Source organism: Otolemur garnettii, unplaced genomic scaffold, assembly GCF_000181295.1.
Source record: "Otolemur garnettii isolate 467f Iridium unplaced genomic scaffold, OtoGar3 scaffold00010, whole genome shotgun sequence".
Classification (NCBI taxonomy): Eukaryota; Metazoa; Chordata; class Mammalia; order Primates; family Galagidae; genus Otolemur; species Otolemur garnettii.
In genome coordinates this window covers 15,052,368-15,071,156 of record NW_003852405.1, presented here as the reverse complement: position 1 = coordinate 15,071,156, position 18,789 = coordinate 15,052,368, and the positions used below count along the sequence as shown (strand labels likewise).

The window sequence follows — 18,789 nt, the reverse complement described above, 5'->3', positions numbered from 1 at the left end:
TCTATTCTTTGCCTGGGTTGTCGCCACATATTAAAAGACAAAGCAAGGAGTTTAAAATCAAAAGCACATTCTCTCCGTTTTGATGATGAGATGATGAAAAAGTTCTAAAGATAAATAGTTGATCATGGTTGTAAACAATGTGGATATATAATACTCAAGCCTCTGATCTACAGACTGAAAATGGTTCAAATGGTAAATTTTGTTATATATATTTTACAATAAATTTTAAAGGTACTGATTCTACTGATAAATCTGATACTATGGTAATCATATAGTCATGAAGAGCACTAAACATTAAAATTTGACAGCCCTGTGCCTGAGATTAGACTCTGCCTGCTATACTCATAGACTTCAGAAGCACCATTTCACTAAGCCTTAGTATCCTTAAGCTGTGACACAGACATAATAAAATGCTTACCTACTCATCATAGGTTGTTGTGAACTAGAAATAATTTATGTAGGAGCTTAGCAAAACTGCTGGCACACAGTGGGGGCTCAGTAAAGGCTGGCTCTTAATTTCTTTTTTAGGTGTTCATAGCAATATGATTCTTTCAGATTCTGTACAATGAGGATTATAAACGAGGCTTTGGCACAATATGGCGTGTTATTCATTTCTCCCTGGTCCTTAATGTCTCGTAAGACTATAAAACAACTTCCCCAAAATGCATTCCATGATGTAGTCAAGGGATTTATCAGCACAAGCGTTAACTACTAAGCCAGTGGTTAATAACCTTAAAGTCTCACTCCCTAAGAGCTAACAATTTTAGAGAAGCCACAAGAATTTGAAATAATTTAACTATATATATATATAAAATGTATATATTTTATCAAGTATAACACAGTCATACAATACCTTTCAGTAAAATATAATTCACACATACGAAAAGAGAATACTTTATTTTTTGTCCCTTTAAATCCTATTTTAGACAAAATGATGAAACCCAGAAAATAACAGGAATACTCTAGTTCTAAAAACTGAGAATTTTATAAATGAAACAGATCCAATCTCTGTCCTTCTCTCAAATGCCAAACAATGAATCAACTTAAATAAATCTTTGCTTCATTTGGATGGAATCTACATTTTCAGTGGGTGACAGTCCAGGTAGAACAAACACATGAAATGATTCAGAAGACAACACATTTCATACAAAAGGAATGGTATTAACAAAACCCAGACAGTATCAAGAGGAAATGCAATGAGTTTTAGAACTTGGAACAGGCATTTTTTGGAGCCATTTATACAATACTAAAAAGTTCAGAACCGTTGAAAAAGTTTATGTGGAATAAAGCCAATGAGTGAAAAACTCAAATGTATTAAAACCATCTAAAGCCAAATAAGATGTAACTGACCTATACATAGTAATTTAGAAACGGGTTTAAGTGCATTTTCTTTGTACAATTAATTATCACATATAAAAACTGGCAACTAATTAAAATGCAATTAAATACATATTTGCAAGCCTTTTGGCCATTCTGTAAATGTTTAAAAATTAAGTGAATTGCCAACTGAAAAACGAAAACTTAACATACAAACCATAAAAGTACAAATGATCGAAGGATGCACTATAAAACTGTATGAAAAAAATATATTCACCAAAAATCTCTCAGGCACTTGCATTCAGAACATTCTTTTTATAAATAAGCACTGAGTTTCACTCTAAAAAATAAAGCTGATTTCTCCCAATTGCACCTATTAGTTGAGAACTATATCATATATTAGGGATGCATTTATATGGACCATTTTATAGGGAAAGTCAATTGAACTTTAAAAAATATGAAACTACACATTTTATTCACAACTTGAAAAATACAGAATTTAAAAGTAATTCCTCCAGCCTGAGCAACAGTGAGACCCTGTCTTTACTAAAAATAAAAAATCAGCTGGGCCCAGGAGCATGCACCTGTAGTCCCAGCTACTTGGGAGGCTGAGGCAGAAGGATTGCTTGAGCCCAGTAAGTGAGCTAGGATGCCACCGCCGTACTCTATTTGGGCGACAAAGCAAGACTCTGCCCTGGCCCTCCAAAATGATAATTCCAGTGAGGCACAAACGTGGCCCTATCAACAAGACCAACAGAGGGTAACACAGTATGATAAAAAGCAAAATCCACAATTTGGCAATCCTATACAAAAGGGGCCCTGTCAAAACATTCTCTCACAAACACAGTGCCACAAAAAAACCCAACAATAAAAAAAGAAAACTTGAACATTGACAACCCTACACAAATTGTGGGACTTCATCTTCAAGGTCTTCGAACTGCTGCATTCGTTTTAACCTTGGTCTCTGACACGTCGGATTCACGTCAGGCAAGCTGTGCTCCTCCGAGTTCTCTTTAGGTTGACTAATCAGCTGCCCAGCACAAGCTGACTCTTTGTCCCGGTCTGGCACCGATTTCACCACATGACCCTGGGGCTCATGAGCTGTGCCAGGAGGCACTGCTGCTGAGGGCGAAGCTGGTTTTTCTTCATTCCCTCGGACACTGCTGGCAGGAGCACGTGGTTTATAAAATGTTGTCCAGTGTTGGGGCTGCAGTGTTCTGGGTGCTCTGAGGGGAGCCAGAGGGTAGGAGTCAGAGGACCGTCTCTCGGATGTCTCTCCTGCTGATCTGCCCGGCTCTGTGGATGGCTTACTGGGCTGGCAGGCGCTGCCAGGATAGTCCCCACCGATCCTGATGCTCGTTGCCGCTCCCTTTTCCTGCAGTGCACTGGACACAATCACCGTAGCCTTGGCAGTTACACTGTTTTGTTCATACTGTTTGTCCTGAGATTTTTGTAGAGTTTGCTGTTCAACGCCATTAAATTTGGAACAAACAGTGGTAGGGATGTCTTTTCTATTAACTCCTTCGAAGGTAGGGCTCCTGCAAAACTTGTCTAAATTTACATTTCCCATATTTCTGCCATTTCTCTCATTAGGAGGGCTTGCGAGAAGTAGTCTGTCTACAGGCAAACTTACAGGTCTACTCTTAGTCCTTAGAGCATGCCTCTCTGCAGGGTGTGCTGCCCCATCAGATTTCAGAGTAAATGGCTTGGGAGATTTACACACACCTTCTATCTTTTGGGATGCTGATTCGAGCTCTTGATCTAGAAGCAAACGTACTTTGTTGTCTGAAAAAGAAAGAGACTTATTTCAATTGTGACACATGGTTATTAACAAGGGAGTGGCTCGGCGCCTGTGGCTCAAGCGGCTGGGGCGCCAGCCACATACACCTAAGGTGGCGGGTTTGAATCCCCAGCCTGGGCCCGCCAAACAACAATGACGGCTGCAACCAAGGAATAGCTGGGCTTTGTGGCGGGCGCCTGTGGTCCCAGCCACTTGGGAGGCAGAGGCAGGAGACTCGCTTGAGCCCAGGAGTTGGTGGTTGCTGTGAGCTGAGATGCCACAGCACTCTCTACCCAAGGGGACAGCTTGAGGCTCCTGTCTCAAAAAACAAAACAAAACAAAACAAAACAAAACAAAAAACAAGGGAGTGTGAATAAACAGCAAGCATCTGTTGTGCTTATTCCAACATGATGTTCTCAGTTATCTATGTAGAGGAATTAAACATTCATACAGTATTAAATGTGTGCACTGAATTGAAAAGTTAGAATTCTTAATTTATCTGAATCAACATAATGAGCAGCTACAAAATATATTGCAGGTCAGTCAAAACAAAAAAACACTTGTGGAAGTAACTTCTTCCCATGTGCTGTGTATGAACAATTACTTTCTAGGTCAAAAGAGTGTCACATTTCAACAGGCAGACACTGGTAAGTTAACCTCGGGAAAGTTACCCCAATTCACACATCAATCCAATGTCGGTGTGCCCTGCAGCCCAAGGTTCTGCCAACTCACTCCCTCTGCTTTTCCCTTACACTCGCCCACTCTGAGCGCGTATCAGATCAAATGCCCACGCTTGCCTCAGCTGATCAACTAACAAAGTGTAACATCCTCTGTCAAATTAAGGTTGAATAGTTTTAAGTAAAAACACAAAAACAGAACAAAACACTCTTTTCCTCATTTGCTCCCAGATTTACTTTCTTCTTTAGTCCAGACGTGGGGTCCATGTTTCCTCACCCAGAATCCTGAGGTCCTCAAACCCTGTCCCTGGTTGCCATGTCTACCCCCAAACTCTGAGCAGGTGTCCTCAAACTATGGTCTGCGGGCCACATGCAGCCCGCTGAGGACATTTATCTGGCCCGCTGGCTGTTTTGCCGCTGCTGCCCGTCCTGCTTAGCAGACGACTCATCCCGGGGCCCACAGTCCGGCCCTCCAACGGTCTGAGGGACAGTGAACTGGCCTCCTGTTTAAAACGTTTGAGGACCTCTACTCCAATGTCTTGACGGTTCAAGCCCTCTCCTTTCCCTCCTCCCCCTTCACTCAGGGAAAACATCAACACCACGTGCCTTGACAACACCCTGCCTCCCAGCTACAGCCGGGCCTCAGTGCAGCCCAGTCCCCCGCCCTCCCTGGCCCTTGTCCTTCTCCTAGTCTCTAGGGCCCCGGGGCTCTGCAGACAGGGGCCCATCAGATTCACCTTTCAGTTACCCTCTCCTCTGACCTCCCTCCTCACCTGTGACTGCTCTTTCCTGGGTCCCGAAGCAATGCCCTGTTGGTCAGCTTTTCCCAGGTCCTTCCCTCCTTTATAGACCATTCTCAGGGGCTGACTCTCTGCAGCTGCTCTAACATCAAAGTGTATTCTGGAAGTTCTGGGGCAGGGGGACCTAATGGCGCGTGGGAAGAGCATTGGCTCTGCAGCCCAGCTGCTGGGCCCAGCTCAGCTCCACCCACCGCTTTAGCACTGGCAGGGCAACCTTGCTGCCCTGCGTGTCCTGTGTCAGAAAGGACTCCTAAGTGTGTCCATGTTGTGTGGTCTAAATGATCCGATCAGAAACAAGTGTGGAATTGCCCTGTATTTAATAAGCACTAGAAAATGCCATTTATTAGTATTACTATTCCTAACTGGGAGCCCTTGACTATGAGAGAGTGAAATAGGTCAGGCTGGGCTCAAACCCTGACTGACCAGTTTATAAGGGTACAACCTTAGGTATTAACTCAACCTCTCGCAGACTGTTAGTTATGAGTTGACTGAGGCTAACACTATCGACTTTAAAGCCCATAGAACTGTTACAAAGATCAATCAGATGAATGGGATCAGACAGTAAGCACCGTCCTCAGCATACAGTAAGCTGGTACTTGGGCAATGTTAGTTCCTTTCCTTTTAGATCCTATCAGCTATGCTCACTGATATTTGATAACGCATTAAATATATGGCTGTATTCTGAAAAACTGGAATTGAGTGGTAACCATGTAGAATTACAATACAAAACAGAAGCCTTCTACCAGCTTGACAGTTACTAATCACTGTAACTAAAATTATTATATAGAGAAAAGCGGTGAATGAATGTAGTCAAGGAAATAAAGACATATACATATATGTGCTTAATGGGTTCAAAGTAGGCCACAGGCAAAATGTCTGTGAAAAAATTTTAGGGGTCTAAATTTTTTCAATCTCAGTAATCCACTTTGATTCTTTATGAGCAGTTAGATCAGTGAGTACCCTGATCTACTGTAACAGAAGGTGCTAATGGGTCAGGCACAGTGGCTCATGCCTGTAATCCCAGCACTCTGCGAGGCCAAGGTAGGAAGACTGCTTGAGGTCAGGAGTTCAAGACTAGCCTGGGCAACAATGAGACCCCATCTCCACAAAAAATAAAAAAATTAGCTTGGTGTCGCGGTGTATGCCCATAGTTTCAGCTACCTGGAAGGCTGAGGCAGAAGGATCACTTAAGCCCATGAGTGTGAGGTTGCACTGAGCTGTGAAGATGCCATGACATTAAGTGAGACTCTTATCATATTGGTCAATATATTTTTCCTTGACTGAGGGAAAAAGCCAAAAACGAAAACAAAATTTTCAGAAATAACACAAAAAATACTTGTAAACTACAAGATTATCTTTTTATAAGGAAGAGTATTATGAAGAATATCATTCATTCATTCAAGTACAGGCTCACACCCTGGGAAGTCAAGGCAGGAAGACTGCTTGAGGCCAAGAATTCAGGACCAGCCTGGACAACATAGACCTCATCTCCACAAAAAACTTTAAAAATTAATGAGGCACAGTGGTATGTGCCTATATAATCCCAGATACTCAGGAGGCTGAGGCAGAAGGATCACTTTAGCCCAGAAGTTCGAGGCTGCCGTGAGTTATAATTGTGCCACTGCACTCCAGTCCGGGCAAAGAGCAAGAGCACGACCAAGACCCTATCTCTGGAGGGAAAAAAGGAAAAAGAAAAATAATGCAAGTTATAGTAACAGACAACTTTCTCAATAGCTAGCCAAGATATACCAATTAATAAAGTTTTGTTCTCTAACTTTCTTCATCTCCGCTCAGCTTGGGTTTTAATCATGCTTTACTGGCAATTTAAATCAGCAAATCTTTTTTTTTTTTTTTTAAACATGGCCACTCACCACTGAGACAAGCATCACATTTTTCCAATGCATTTTGCTTTCGTTCTGATTCCTCAAATGACGTAGCTGGTTCAAAAAGTTTGCTTTCACTACCCGCAGCATGGATATCCTGTTGATGGAAGAGAATTTTTACATTCAAAGAAGCAAAACACACCACAAAGTAAACAGCTCAAAGATTCTCAACTTATTAACATGAACATCACAAACTTCTAATACAATTTCATAAAAGTCAAAACTCACTTCCTTTGAAGAAAAAAACAGTGATTTCATGGGATGTTCAAGGTCTCTATCTTCTGGTGATAATGGAGACTTCAGAAGACAGCCTTGATCAGCCTGCAGTGCAGCAACACCTGTACTACACACAACATCTTGTGGCTGCAGGGATCCATCGAAGATCTTCTGTGAGTAAGTAATGAGGAACTCTACCAGCCGCGCTTGATGTGAATATTCAGCCAGGGAGGAGATGGTGACGGGCGCAGTTGTGGGTCTCGGTCTAATGAGACTTGGCCCAAATATCACCCCCAGATTTTTGGCGTTCATCTTGTTTTCTTCTGCATGATCCACCACCCTGCAAAGTACAGCACAGGAAGCTGTGTGAGATTAGCCTTGTAGAGTTCCTTCATGGTAGTTAACTGTGGGATAGAAAGGGTAAAGAAAAAATGGGCTGGCTCAGCGCCTACAGCTCAGTGATTATGGCGTCAGCCACATACATTGAGACTGGTTCAAGCCCAGCCTGGAGCTTGCTAAACAATGACAGCTGCAACCAAAAATATAGCCAGGCACTGTGGCAGGTGCCTATAGTCCCAGATACTTGGGAGGCTGAGGCAAGAGAATCGCTTAAGCCCAACAGTTTGAAGTTGAGGTTGCTGTGAGCTCTGACTCCAGAGCACTCTATAGAGGGCAACATAGTGAGACTCTGTCTCAAAAAAAAAAAGAAGAAAGAAAGAAAAAATGAGCTTCAGAAGTCTAAAAGTTAGTCAATTCCTCCTCAGTAAAGCTGGAGACAAAAAGTCTAGAAAACAGATACATTTGATTAAAATGTTGACCCCACACCAAATAACTTTCATATAGTCATACTGGAATACAATTTAAGTAAGCAGAAGGAACTACTGAAGTTTCACCAGTGAATGAAAAAAACACCCTTATGAACTGCTCCCACTTCGGCATATGGTTTATCCTCCCACGTCCTTGTACTGGAAACCTAAACTCCCCAGCTGATTGTCTCGCACTACTCACAGCTTTCAAGCCTGGCTGATTCTCCCTCCTCAAACCTCTGTTCCTGCTGTTCCGACCTTGCATCAAGCTCTCATTGCCTTTTATTTCTATGATAATTCATGGGAATCTAAAGGCCTCCAGACCAGCCTATTTCTACCTATTGCTGCCAGAAAGACAGAACAGGCAAATGTGAGCATGTTAAATTCCTGACTCAAAATTCTTTAGTGAGTACAGAAGGAAGATGGTCAGCTCATCCGCCAGGTATGCAAGACTTTCTCTATCAGGCCTGTATCTCTCCTGCATCCTTGTGTCTGTTTCCCTCTGCCTGGAATACTCTTTCTGCACACATTGTTTGTCCATCAAACCACTACTCAGTTCTTTACGTCTGACTCAGGGATACCTCCTCTGTTCAACCCTCTCATTCTGTTAGAATAAGAATGACGTTGTATTCCACTTGTCAGCAGGTCTGTCCTCCAAGCTGATGAGCCCAACGGGTGACATGAACCCTATGTTTTCATCCCTATTTCCCCAGCCTTAGCCTGGCACACAGGATCAACTGAATGTTGATGCTAGCTGCAATCTCTCTCTGCTCTATATGTTAGAAATGAAATGTTCATTTTAAAAATAACAACAATGTGAATATACTTAACACTATTGAGCTATGCACTTAAAAATAATTAAGACAGTAAATTTTATGTGTATTTTGCCACAATTAAAAATAAAAACAAAAAACTAATCAATTATATATGTTTAATGGATGTTCTACTTATATAAAATACTCACCGCTTAAGATGTACTATGAGGTAATGAAGACTGTTAAAATTTGACGGTGGCAACTGTCTTAGAAGGTCTTTGCTTTTTAGAAGAATTCGGTTTACTTCTATACACATATTCGGCCACTTTTTGTCCTCAGGGGTATCCTTTTTTGTCTCCTGCTCTTCATTTATATGTTGGATCTCTTTTGCAAGGTCTATAAATTCCTTGTACAATCGAAATAAAATAAATGGCTCTGGGAGCTTAAAAAAAAGTAAAATTACATCAGGGATGTCATTCCATTTTTTCTGTTAACAGTCAACAATTAGTAATAGTTACTGAATTATGTGGCACATCTCTCTAGATTAATAAGACTTAAAGTTAACACACATTTAGAAAGTACATGATTGATATAGATATGACCTATAATGTGAGCCTTAAGTCAGCACAATAAATTTTAATCTATATTAAAACTCTAAGCCAAAAGCTGCATGTGGAATTTTAAAACTCTGATATTTGTCCTCTACCAATTACATTCATGACTGCCCCAAAGTTACTATGATCTTCAACTATTTTGCTAAAACAGGCCTAGGATAAGTCAAATTTATTAGGGAAAGCTGACAAATTGAATTTTACTGGTATGGGTGGGGGACAGAAAGAAAATGGCATAGGACCCTTGTGTTTTACTTGGACCAGATTAAAGGTTAGTATCAGACAGTATGACCTACAAGAAACATATTGTCAACATTTTATTTATTTATGTTTTTTGAGGTTTTTGGCCAGGGTTGGGCTTGAACCTGCCACTTCTGGCATTTGGGACCAGTGTGTTACTCCTTTGAGTCACAGGCACCGTCTATTTATCTAATTTTAAAATATAATTTCTAGCGCCATAAGAAGGTCAAAAGAAAAAGGGCATGCCATTTTGATCTGCCTGCTGCCACAATGAATTTTTCTACGATGGAGAATACGGTGTACTCTGGCTACGTGATGTCCCGTATTGTCAGTGGTGAGATAAATCTGCCCTCTCTGGTTTCTCCTGCTGGTCCTAGAGAGAGGCAGCCTTGAGGTCAGTTTCTATCTCTACCACTCTAGGGTCTGAAGGAAGTCACTTAACCTCTTGGAGCTTCAGGTTTCCCACACAGCAAATAAGTGAAATGAAAGCTACTCTCTCTAATGCTATGATAAGAATTGAGCAGAGTTTCCTACATCAAAGAATATTCCTAAGACAGAATGACAGCTGGCAGTGTTAGACCCCAGGTATTTCCCACAGAGTCAACCTAGATCACCCTACAATAAAAAGCTCAAAGTCTTCAAAGCTTTCACATGTTCAGGCGCTTCCGAAGAGATTTTAATTCCCAAATTTTCATATTAAATGTACAACTAGTGAAGACAGAAATCAAAATGGGTAGGAAAAAAAAAACGTAAAGGTGTAGAACTGCTATCAGTATGGCAGCCACTAGCTACATATGGCTGTTGAGCACTGGAAATGAGGCTGGTCCAAACTGAGATGTGCTCTAAATGAACAACACACACCAGATTTTAAAGATTACTACTAAGTATCACAAAAACAGTAAAATATTTCACTAAAACTTTAGAAGGCCAATTAAATGTTCAAATGATATTTTCAATATAATAAAATATTAAAATTAACATTGCTTATTTTTATGTGGCTACTAGAAATTTAGTATTATGCATGTGGCTCACACTATATTTGTATTGGACAGGGCTAGAGCTGATAAGCAGAGAGAAGAAATCTTTAAATAAAAACCCCTACAAATATCCTCTGAGGGATAAGATACTGTGTTCATTAAAAAAAAGAAAAGCTGGCTCGACGCCTATAGCTCAACCAGCTAAGGCGCCAGCCATGTACACCTAAGGTGGCGGGTTCGAATCCCCAGCCCGGACCCGCCAAACAACAATGACGGCTGCAACCAAAAAATAGTCGGGCGTTGTGGCGGGCGCCTGTGGTCCCAGCTACTTGGGAGGCGGAGGCAGGAGACTCGCTTGAGCCCAGGAGTTGGAGGTTGCTGTGAGCTGTAATGCCACGGCACTCTACCCAGGGGGATAGCTTGAGGCTCTGTCAAAAAAAAAAAAAAAAAAAAAAGAAAAGCTATAAAAAGAACAGAAAACCAGTAAAGAATAGAAAACCAAAAATAATATCAGTAAAGAAATAGTTCATAGCAGGAAAGAAAAATAAAGCTGAGGAAATTTCTTAGTGTTGAAAGAAAACAAAAACAAGAAGGAAATGAATAATAGGGGAAAGGTAAGGGAACTGGAGAAATAGTATAGTTGTCAAGTATCCAAATAAGAGTTCTAGATAGAAAGTAGAGAGAAAAGAGAGGGCAGGAAGTAAGCAAGAAAATAAAAGTTTCAAGAACTAAAGGAGCAACCAGACTGACAGAGCTCGTGGAGGACCCAGAATAGTGCAAGAAAACAAACCCACATCATTATGAAATTTCAAGATAGGTGGGGGAAAGAAAAAGATTCTGCAGGCTTCCAGTGAGATGAAAGAGGCCACAGAAAGACTGAGAAATGAAATGAGAAGGATTTCCGAATTTAAAGAGAACAACAAAAAACAATGCCTTCAAAATTCTTAAGAAAAGTTACTTTCAGAGCAGTACTCTGACCCTCCACAGCGTTCACACTATTGCATTTCCACTACAGAGAGAAGAATAAAGACATTCACGGGTAAGTAAGGCATCAAATGTTTATTCCTGTGCCACCTTGCTCAAGTATGGGAGTGACCAAAATAGGACAACGAACCCAAAATGAGGAAGACAGAAGACGGAGGGTGGAGAAGAGAGATCCCAGGGTGGCAACTATTCATATTATAAGGGACCCAGTACAAAATTACAGCCACACAGAAGTTCTAGTGTTCTATACTCCTGTAGGAAGACCATAGTTAACAATGATATACTACAGAGTTTCAAATAGCTAGAAGGATATGAATGTTCCCAACTCAAAGACATGATAACCGTCTGAGATAATGGATATACTAATTACCCTGACCTGATCACTACACAATATATATATCAAAATATCAATATGTACCCTATAAATATGGATAATTATGTCAATTAAAAAATAAACCAATTGATTTTCAAATGGATTCAAACTAGAGCCTCAGAACTGCAGAGACTATCATCACTATCACCTGAGGACAGACGGCCAGCTGGGCCTGCCTCAGATCCCTTTTGTGCTTGGCTTATGACAATATGCTGATTAAGTTCCTGTAACCTCTCCATGAGTTGTGGCCTGAAGCCACTAAAGCCAGTGATTTCCCTCCACAGATGTGTTTTCTTTGGACTCCTGCAAACTACAAGCCTAACAGAGAGAACAGACCCCCGCCCTGAGCTCATGCCACCTAGTGTGTGCAGGACCCAGCTTACAGGATGGCCCTGCCTGATGTTCCCAAAATGGTCCGCTTCATTCTCCCAAGACACATTCATCCCCATTCCCAGCGACCTCCCACAATACTTATTTTAAAATATCAATGAAGATTAAGCCAGATTATGATTCACACACTATTGTACATTTATGCTTTCAAGTTGCTTTGCTAAAACTTAGTGATACGTTGTTAGGAATAAATAACAGGTATTAAAACTACCAAGAAAAGAGAGTTATCAAAATGGTTAGGAAAGACCTCTTAGGAAGAATTTGTAGGCTCCAACTTGGAAATGGCAGAGGGGAGTCTTCCAAGGAAGAGTAACCCTCCATTTTCCTAAGCTGAATAATGGGAAACGAGTTTTTTTTTTTTTATCATTATTGCTTTTTACAGTGTATGTATATTTTATATACTCTTTGATCTATACATTAAAAATCAGAAAGTTATCAATATGGTCTATGCAAATGAAAATATATGTGTAGCAAATGTTAGTGGCAAAATAAAAAAAATTGTATTTTTGCTCTTTTTTACTTAACAGTAGGTTTTAAGAGTGAGAACTTTACCTGTCGAAGGTATAATTTCAAGACGTCACAGATGTCATGTGAACTAAATTCTGAAATGTCCACCAAGTGCATTCCATTCTCTAAAGCTTGACATAGTTTTTCAGTTTTTATTTTGTTTCCACACACACGATAAATTCCCTTGAGTAGAAAAAAAATTTTTTTGCAAAATTCTGCTTTAGTACAAACAGCTAAATGCAGACATCTAAATATATTTGATGTGTCTATTTCAACTTTTTATTAGTATCTTAGAAAAAAAGTAAGTAGGTCCAAATGAGGGAATATTTTCTAAAGAAATGTGAATAAATTCAATTATTAAAAACTAAAAGCACTGTTTTCCTTTAAAGCCTCCTTTTCATTAGGACAAATCATACAGGCATTTGTTTTGTTTGAGACAGGGTCTCACTCTGGCACCTGGGGTAGAATACAGAGGCACTGTCATAGCTCACTGCCATCTCCAACTCCTGGGATCAAGTGATCATCCTGCCTTATGAGTAGTTGGGACTATAGGCATACACCACAACATCTGGCTAGTTGTTCTAATTTTTGTGAAGGTAGGGCCTTAGTCTTGCTCAGGCTCACAGGCTCATCTCAAACTCCTGGCTGCAAGTAATCCTCCTGCCTCAGCCTCCCAAAGTGTGATTATAGGTGTGAGCCACCATGCCTGTCTGCATTTATGGTTTTTTTTCCCCCTCCACTTTATTTCTTTTATAAAAATCTTCTTTTGAGGCTTGGCGCCTATAGCTCAACTGGCTAAGGCGCCAGCCATGTACACCTAAGGTGGCGGGTTCGAATCCCCAGCCCGAACCCGCCAAAACAACAATGATGGCTGCAACCAAAAAATAGCCGGGCGTTGTGGCGGGCACCTGTAGTCCCAGCTACTTGGGAGGCGGAGGCAGGAGACTCGCTTGAGCCCAGGAGTTGGAGGTTGCTGTGAGCTGTAATGCCACGGCACTCTACCCAGGGGGACAGCTTGAGGCTCTGTCTCAAAAAAAAAAATAAAAAAATAAAAAAATCTTCTTTTGACAGTGAATCCTTAAATTAATTTATGCCTTACTTGACACACAGACATTATGAGTACCATAATTATATCTCTAAGTTTTTTTGCTTGAATTAGTGGGTTGTGGATATAATTCCTAGAAAGTTCTCAGTATTTATACTACATATTCAACAAAACACACACTTCCTTAATTTCTCACAATCACTTTGGTTAATCATTTCATTTTAGTTTCTAACATGTTCCATCTAAAATTTTAAGAGTTACAATGTACCTGTAGACATAAGGCTCTACTTTCGATCTCTGAGGCACATATCTTGAGCACATACGGGATACCATCTGGTTCCTTTTTGGCAACTTGTGTGAATTCTGCTCCAAATAAATGTATTTTTCCTGGAAGTTTCTGATGACCACAATTGATGACTAAATTTTCCAAACACTTTCGATGACACACAAGGAGACACTGAAGGAAAATGGTAGTTTAAAGCTGGTTAATTCACCTTAAAACTATTCCCAACTAGGCAAACTATAGGCAGAGAGTAATATAACAACCATCAACTTAAAAGGTATTACTTTTTAATCTGAAATACATTTAACAGCAAAATAAAATATATAGAAGGTACACTGATATAATTTATTAAAAACATACAAAGGGTGCCAAAAAATGTGTACACATTTAAAGAAAAGAAAAAAATTCATGTTTTAAGTTTCTAATACTCAAGTCAAATTTGACTTCTGCAATTACAGGAGGTGCTCAATGCAATCTATATGCATCTTTTGTTATTGGTATATACTGAGTATTATAATTTAATACAGTTTTTTCCTTTCTTAAAGTATATATACTTTTTTGGACACACTCTGTATTTGCAAAAGATTCTAATAAGCAAGCATAAAGGGGCTGATGCAATTCTAGAATAATCTTACCTCTTCACATTCAACACCTTGGAACACCACAATGCCGTCACAATCCCTACATTTTGTGGGGGATCTCAATTTTCGAAACTTGTGAGTGAGAGCTGCCTTTGACATCAATGTCTTCTTAAAGGTTCCAAGAGAATTGGGTCCTTGCAACAGAAATATGTTAGTATATAAAAACTGAGATGGCAGAAAAATTATACCATGTGATGCTGTGTTTGAATTACCTTTAGATTTCACAGTAGTTCATATATCACAAAAATCTCTCATTTTACATTTATAACATCAAAATAATTATCCAATTTACAGATCTCTCTCTCTCTTTTTTTTTTTTTTTTTGGCTGGGGCTGGGTTTGAACCTGCCACCTCCGACATATGGGGCCGGTGCCCTACCCTTTTGAGCTACAGGCGCTGCCCCAATTTACAGACCTCTTAAAAGGCATATACATTAATCAATCTTTTAAACTATGAGTAAAAATAACCACCAAATCAAATAAGATAATTCTAAGACAGCATGGCATGTTTTCAAAATCAGCAAATTTACTCAGTTACTAATGTGCCCTTAACGGAGCTGGGAAGAGTAGCATCACATTCTTAAAAAAAGCCTCTGTAAATGCGTCAAAGAAAAATAGTTGTATGAGGTTAGCATGTCATCATTATTGCATTAAGGATAAACCTATTCTTAATAAGTTGCTCATAATACTAGCTAGTTATACATTAATACCATAATGGAGGTCGGATATTCCCTTAATTTAGAAAACAATGCCAAAACAGGAATCTGGAAGTGTCCAGTATATAAAAGTAATTTAATACAAATCTAAATCAAATCACTAAGGTACTTGACTTTACTTTTATATCCTTCAACATCCACAGTTTTCCTCATCCTCAAGAAGTAGACTTACCTTTTCTACTTGACTTCTTCCACTGTTTCTTTTGAAAGAGCTTTTTTAGATTTTGTGTATTGCAGTCCTTTTAACACTAAGTCACTGTACAGTTTTATGAAAAAAGCCCAATATTTGGCCTGTTATTTTACTATTCTACCAACATATTTTAGATCTAGTAGTTTTGCTACTTTTTTTTTTTTAAACTTTTTTGGAGACAAGGTCTCATTCTGCTGCCTATGATAGAGTGCAGTGTCATCATGATAGCTCACTGCAACCTCACGCAACCCTCCTGCCTCAGCCTCCTGAGTAGCTGGGACTACAGGCACACTCCACCACACCTCACTAACTTTCCTATTTTTTGCAAAGAAGGTGTCTCACTCTTGCTCAAGTTGATCTAAACTTTCTGTCCTCAAGCGATCCTCCAATCTTAGCTTCCCAAAGCACTGGGATTACAGGTGTGAGCCAGTATGCCTGTGCCACTTACTCCCATATTTCTAACATTTTATTAATAATTTATCAACTCATAGACAGAATCACTGGGATATATTTAAGTCACAGTGGTACCTTTTGCTTAATACATAGCAAAGTAATGATTCTTGAAAGTCATACTACTTTTCTAATATCATGCAGTGCTACTGATTCAACTTGTATAATGGGACAATTCAGGTGAATACAATACCAGCTTCTGAAGGGGAAGGTGGCTCTCTCTCATCTAGATCATCTGCAGAGGACATGGTTCCACTGGATGGAGTTCGTGGAAGTTTTCGATGGAAGTCTCCTAAAAGAAAATTGTGGATACAATTATCTGACCATTCATTGTAAGATTTTAGAAATGGGTAATGAAACTCTTTGGGAATAATGTTAAGTCCTACTGTCCTATTAGCTTCAATGTAAAAATCCATTCTCATTCTATGCATAATGGGGAATTCTGATATTTATTTCTAAGAACAAAAGAAAATTTAACCAAATATGACTGTTTCAAACAAATTTAAAACTGAGGACTATATATTGCAATGGGACTTTATAGCCAACTTCTGACAGTAAGTGCTAGAGACTGTAAACTCCACAAGGGCAAGGAGTATTTTCCATTCACATCTTATACCTAATATCTACTAGAACTGGTGACATAACAATAAAGTTGTCATTAAATGTTTGTTGAATTAAGTTCTAAATAAACATATATGATACAACCTAAAGCTTTCTAAAATACACAAAAATCTCTGAACAACACAATAGTAACATCCCATTTATATTACTCTAAGGCAGGACACTGGGAAATATGAACAGCCCAATGATCCCTGGCAAGGAGTGGAGAACACAGGATTCAAGCTCTGTCCACAAAGGACATGGCCATGTGCATCAAAGCATGTCCGGAAGCAGCTGGACTGTGAATGAGGTTTATTTACTCCCTGCTGACACTACAAACAGGCCTGTATCTAAGGGGTGGAATTCAGCTCAGTTTAACTGAAGGCCTTAGTCTTAATTCACAGTTAGAAAGGCTAAAAATCCTCTTCCTAAAAGGATTTCTTTTCACAATATGCTTAAAGGTGGTCATTTAGTTTTTGCTTTCAATGTGTTCCTTAATAACCAAGAAATCACAGGGTCAAACATTCCACCTTAGAACTGTTAAATTGTAAAATGGATTCCTTATATTATGGAACAGAAATCTGCCTCCCTATAAGTTCCAATCTTTAGTCATATTTTTCCCCAAAGGAGCAAACGGACACTCTAATTTTAATTCCTTTTTACTTCTGGTATTTGCAGATAGCTGTCATGTCCCAATATATTCCTCTGTCCTGGGTAAGGAATCTCCAGATCTTCACCCATTATCAGGTACTAAAAACATTAAAAATAGCAAGGGAATGACTTCAAAAATTCAGCATAAGGTTTATTCTAGTGGGAGACAGGGTGATGTTATCAAGGAGGTGTATACAGGGGACTTCTAACGTACTGCTAATGATCTACTTCCTAGGCTAGGTAGTGAATATATCAGGGTTTATTTTTTAGGCTTTACATGTATTCATACTCTCCCATGTATGAGATGCATGAGACAGTTCATTATAAAGTTAAGGTAGCTAAAAAATACTCAGAAAGAGGATTAATCATACACTGAATTTTCACTGCTAGACTTAAATATTTACGTACCTGGACTTACAGATTCTGAATCCAGGGATCTAGATTCGCTGCTCCCTCCAGTACTTTCAGAGTCACTAAACATCCCAAATGCCCATGATCTTATAGAAGAAGGACCTTTAAGAAAAAGAGTAAAGTCAAACTTAACTACAGGTGGATCTGTCAAGGCAAAATACTGACATTCTATAAAATAAGACAATTCATATTTCTTTAACAATGACCAATTATCAACTTTAAGACAATCATGGTAGTTACAACTATGAAGACGCTCTCATAAACTTCCCCACCTAGAGCCTATGGCGTTAAAGTCCAGAGCTCCCAATTATTTCACAATCACATAGGAACAACCTGATCTTTTATAAATTAGCACTCTGCTTTAGTATAGAAAACTACCTGTTACATCTGCACTGTTAGAACATCTGTCCTCTTCGATTTTATTAGAACTGTCAGGAAGGCGCACAACATCCTCTAAAGAGTCAGCAGGTGTATATCCAGAAGTCTGGGGACTATTTACTAACTGTTTATTTACATTCCTTAAAAAAAAAAGAAAAAAAGAAATGAAACTTAGCACTCAGAAGAATGACTAATAATCAGTCTATTTTATATTCAGAAAATCTTAATGTAGATAAACTAAATATTAAGAACAGACCATATCACATGGTTCAGCTTCTTGTAAGAGATGTAAGTGAAATATTTTAGTTATCTGTACTTATTACCATGGAAATGTGAACAGGAGTAGCCAAAGTATAGTCAATAATTCATGTCATGGTTAAACTTTCAAAACATACAATATATAACATAGGTCATATTTTATAGACATTCAAAATCTGTATGGCCATTATTTGCCATTTCCAAAGGAATTTTATATCACAAAGAACTGAGGAATGTGTCAAAATGGCAAGCTCTGCTCAAGTGAATTACATCTATTCCTTAAATATATCTACTTAGAAGTCATAAAATGACATTAAAAATATTCAAGAAAATTTAAAGTTAATTCTGCTAATGTTAAAAAAGACATCTCCTTATACTAGACAGAAACTTAGCAAGAAACGTTGTTATCTATTAATTTATATATTAATTCTCACCCATCAACTTTTTCTTCATCAGTTGAATTTGTGGCCTTGACAAATTCACTGTACTCTTGGCCTGGGTCATAGAGTTTTGCACTATCACAGAGAGACTGTAAACTGTTTGCAAGGGAGGCAGCCTGCAGGTGCTGCATCTGGAAGAGGTTAACTGTTACCTACAGTCACAGAGACAAGAGAGAGATATAGATCCGCTATACAAATACACATTTATTTCAATGACAGCACCAATAAAAAGCCATTCAGCAAAGTATACAATACTGAACATCACTCTGCGCATACTATATTGTCTGATATGGTTGAAAGTAAAGACTGGGGGAGTAGTTTTAATATCCAGGAGCCATCACTTCCAGCAAAACTGGTTTAAACTAGTTAAGATTTTTAAAAACCCCACATCCCTACTGGTTCGTAATTTTA

At 39.1% G+C, this 18,789-nt stretch overlaps 1 protein-coding gene across 1 annotated transcript in view; it reads right to left on the bottom strand.

The window, feature by feature from the left end:
* Positions 1-1,953: 1,953 nt before the first annotated feature.
* The window catches only part of ARHGAP29 (Rho GTPase activating protein 29), a 59,217-nt gene continuing 42,381 nt past the window's right edge, over positions 1,954-18,789 (bottom strand). The window contains exons 12-22 of the mRNA XM_023509813.1: positions 18,373-18,530; positions 17,681-17,820; positions 17,300-17,404; positions 15,834-15,932; positions 14,280-14,419; positions 13,630-13,818; positions 12,362-12,499; positions 8,444-8,676; positions 6,686-7,013; positions 6,446-6,554; positions 1,954-3,102 (exon numbers count right to left, since the gene is read on the bottom strand). Coding sequence (XP_023365581.1) covers positions 2,216-3,102; positions 6,446-6,554; positions 6,686-7,013; positions 8,444-8,676; positions 12,362-12,499; positions 13,630-13,818; positions 14,280-14,419; positions 15,834-15,932; positions 17,300-17,404; positions 17,681-17,820; positions 18,373-18,530 — 2,526 coding nt within the window. The 3' untranslated portion in view covers positions 1,954-2,215. The remainder of the gene's footprint in view (positions 3,103-6,445; positions 6,555-6,685; positions 7,014-8,443; positions 8,677-12,361; positions 12,500-13,629; positions 13,819-14,279; positions 14,420-15,833; positions 15,933-17,299; positions 17,405-17,680; positions 17,821-18,372; positions 18,531-18,789) is intronic.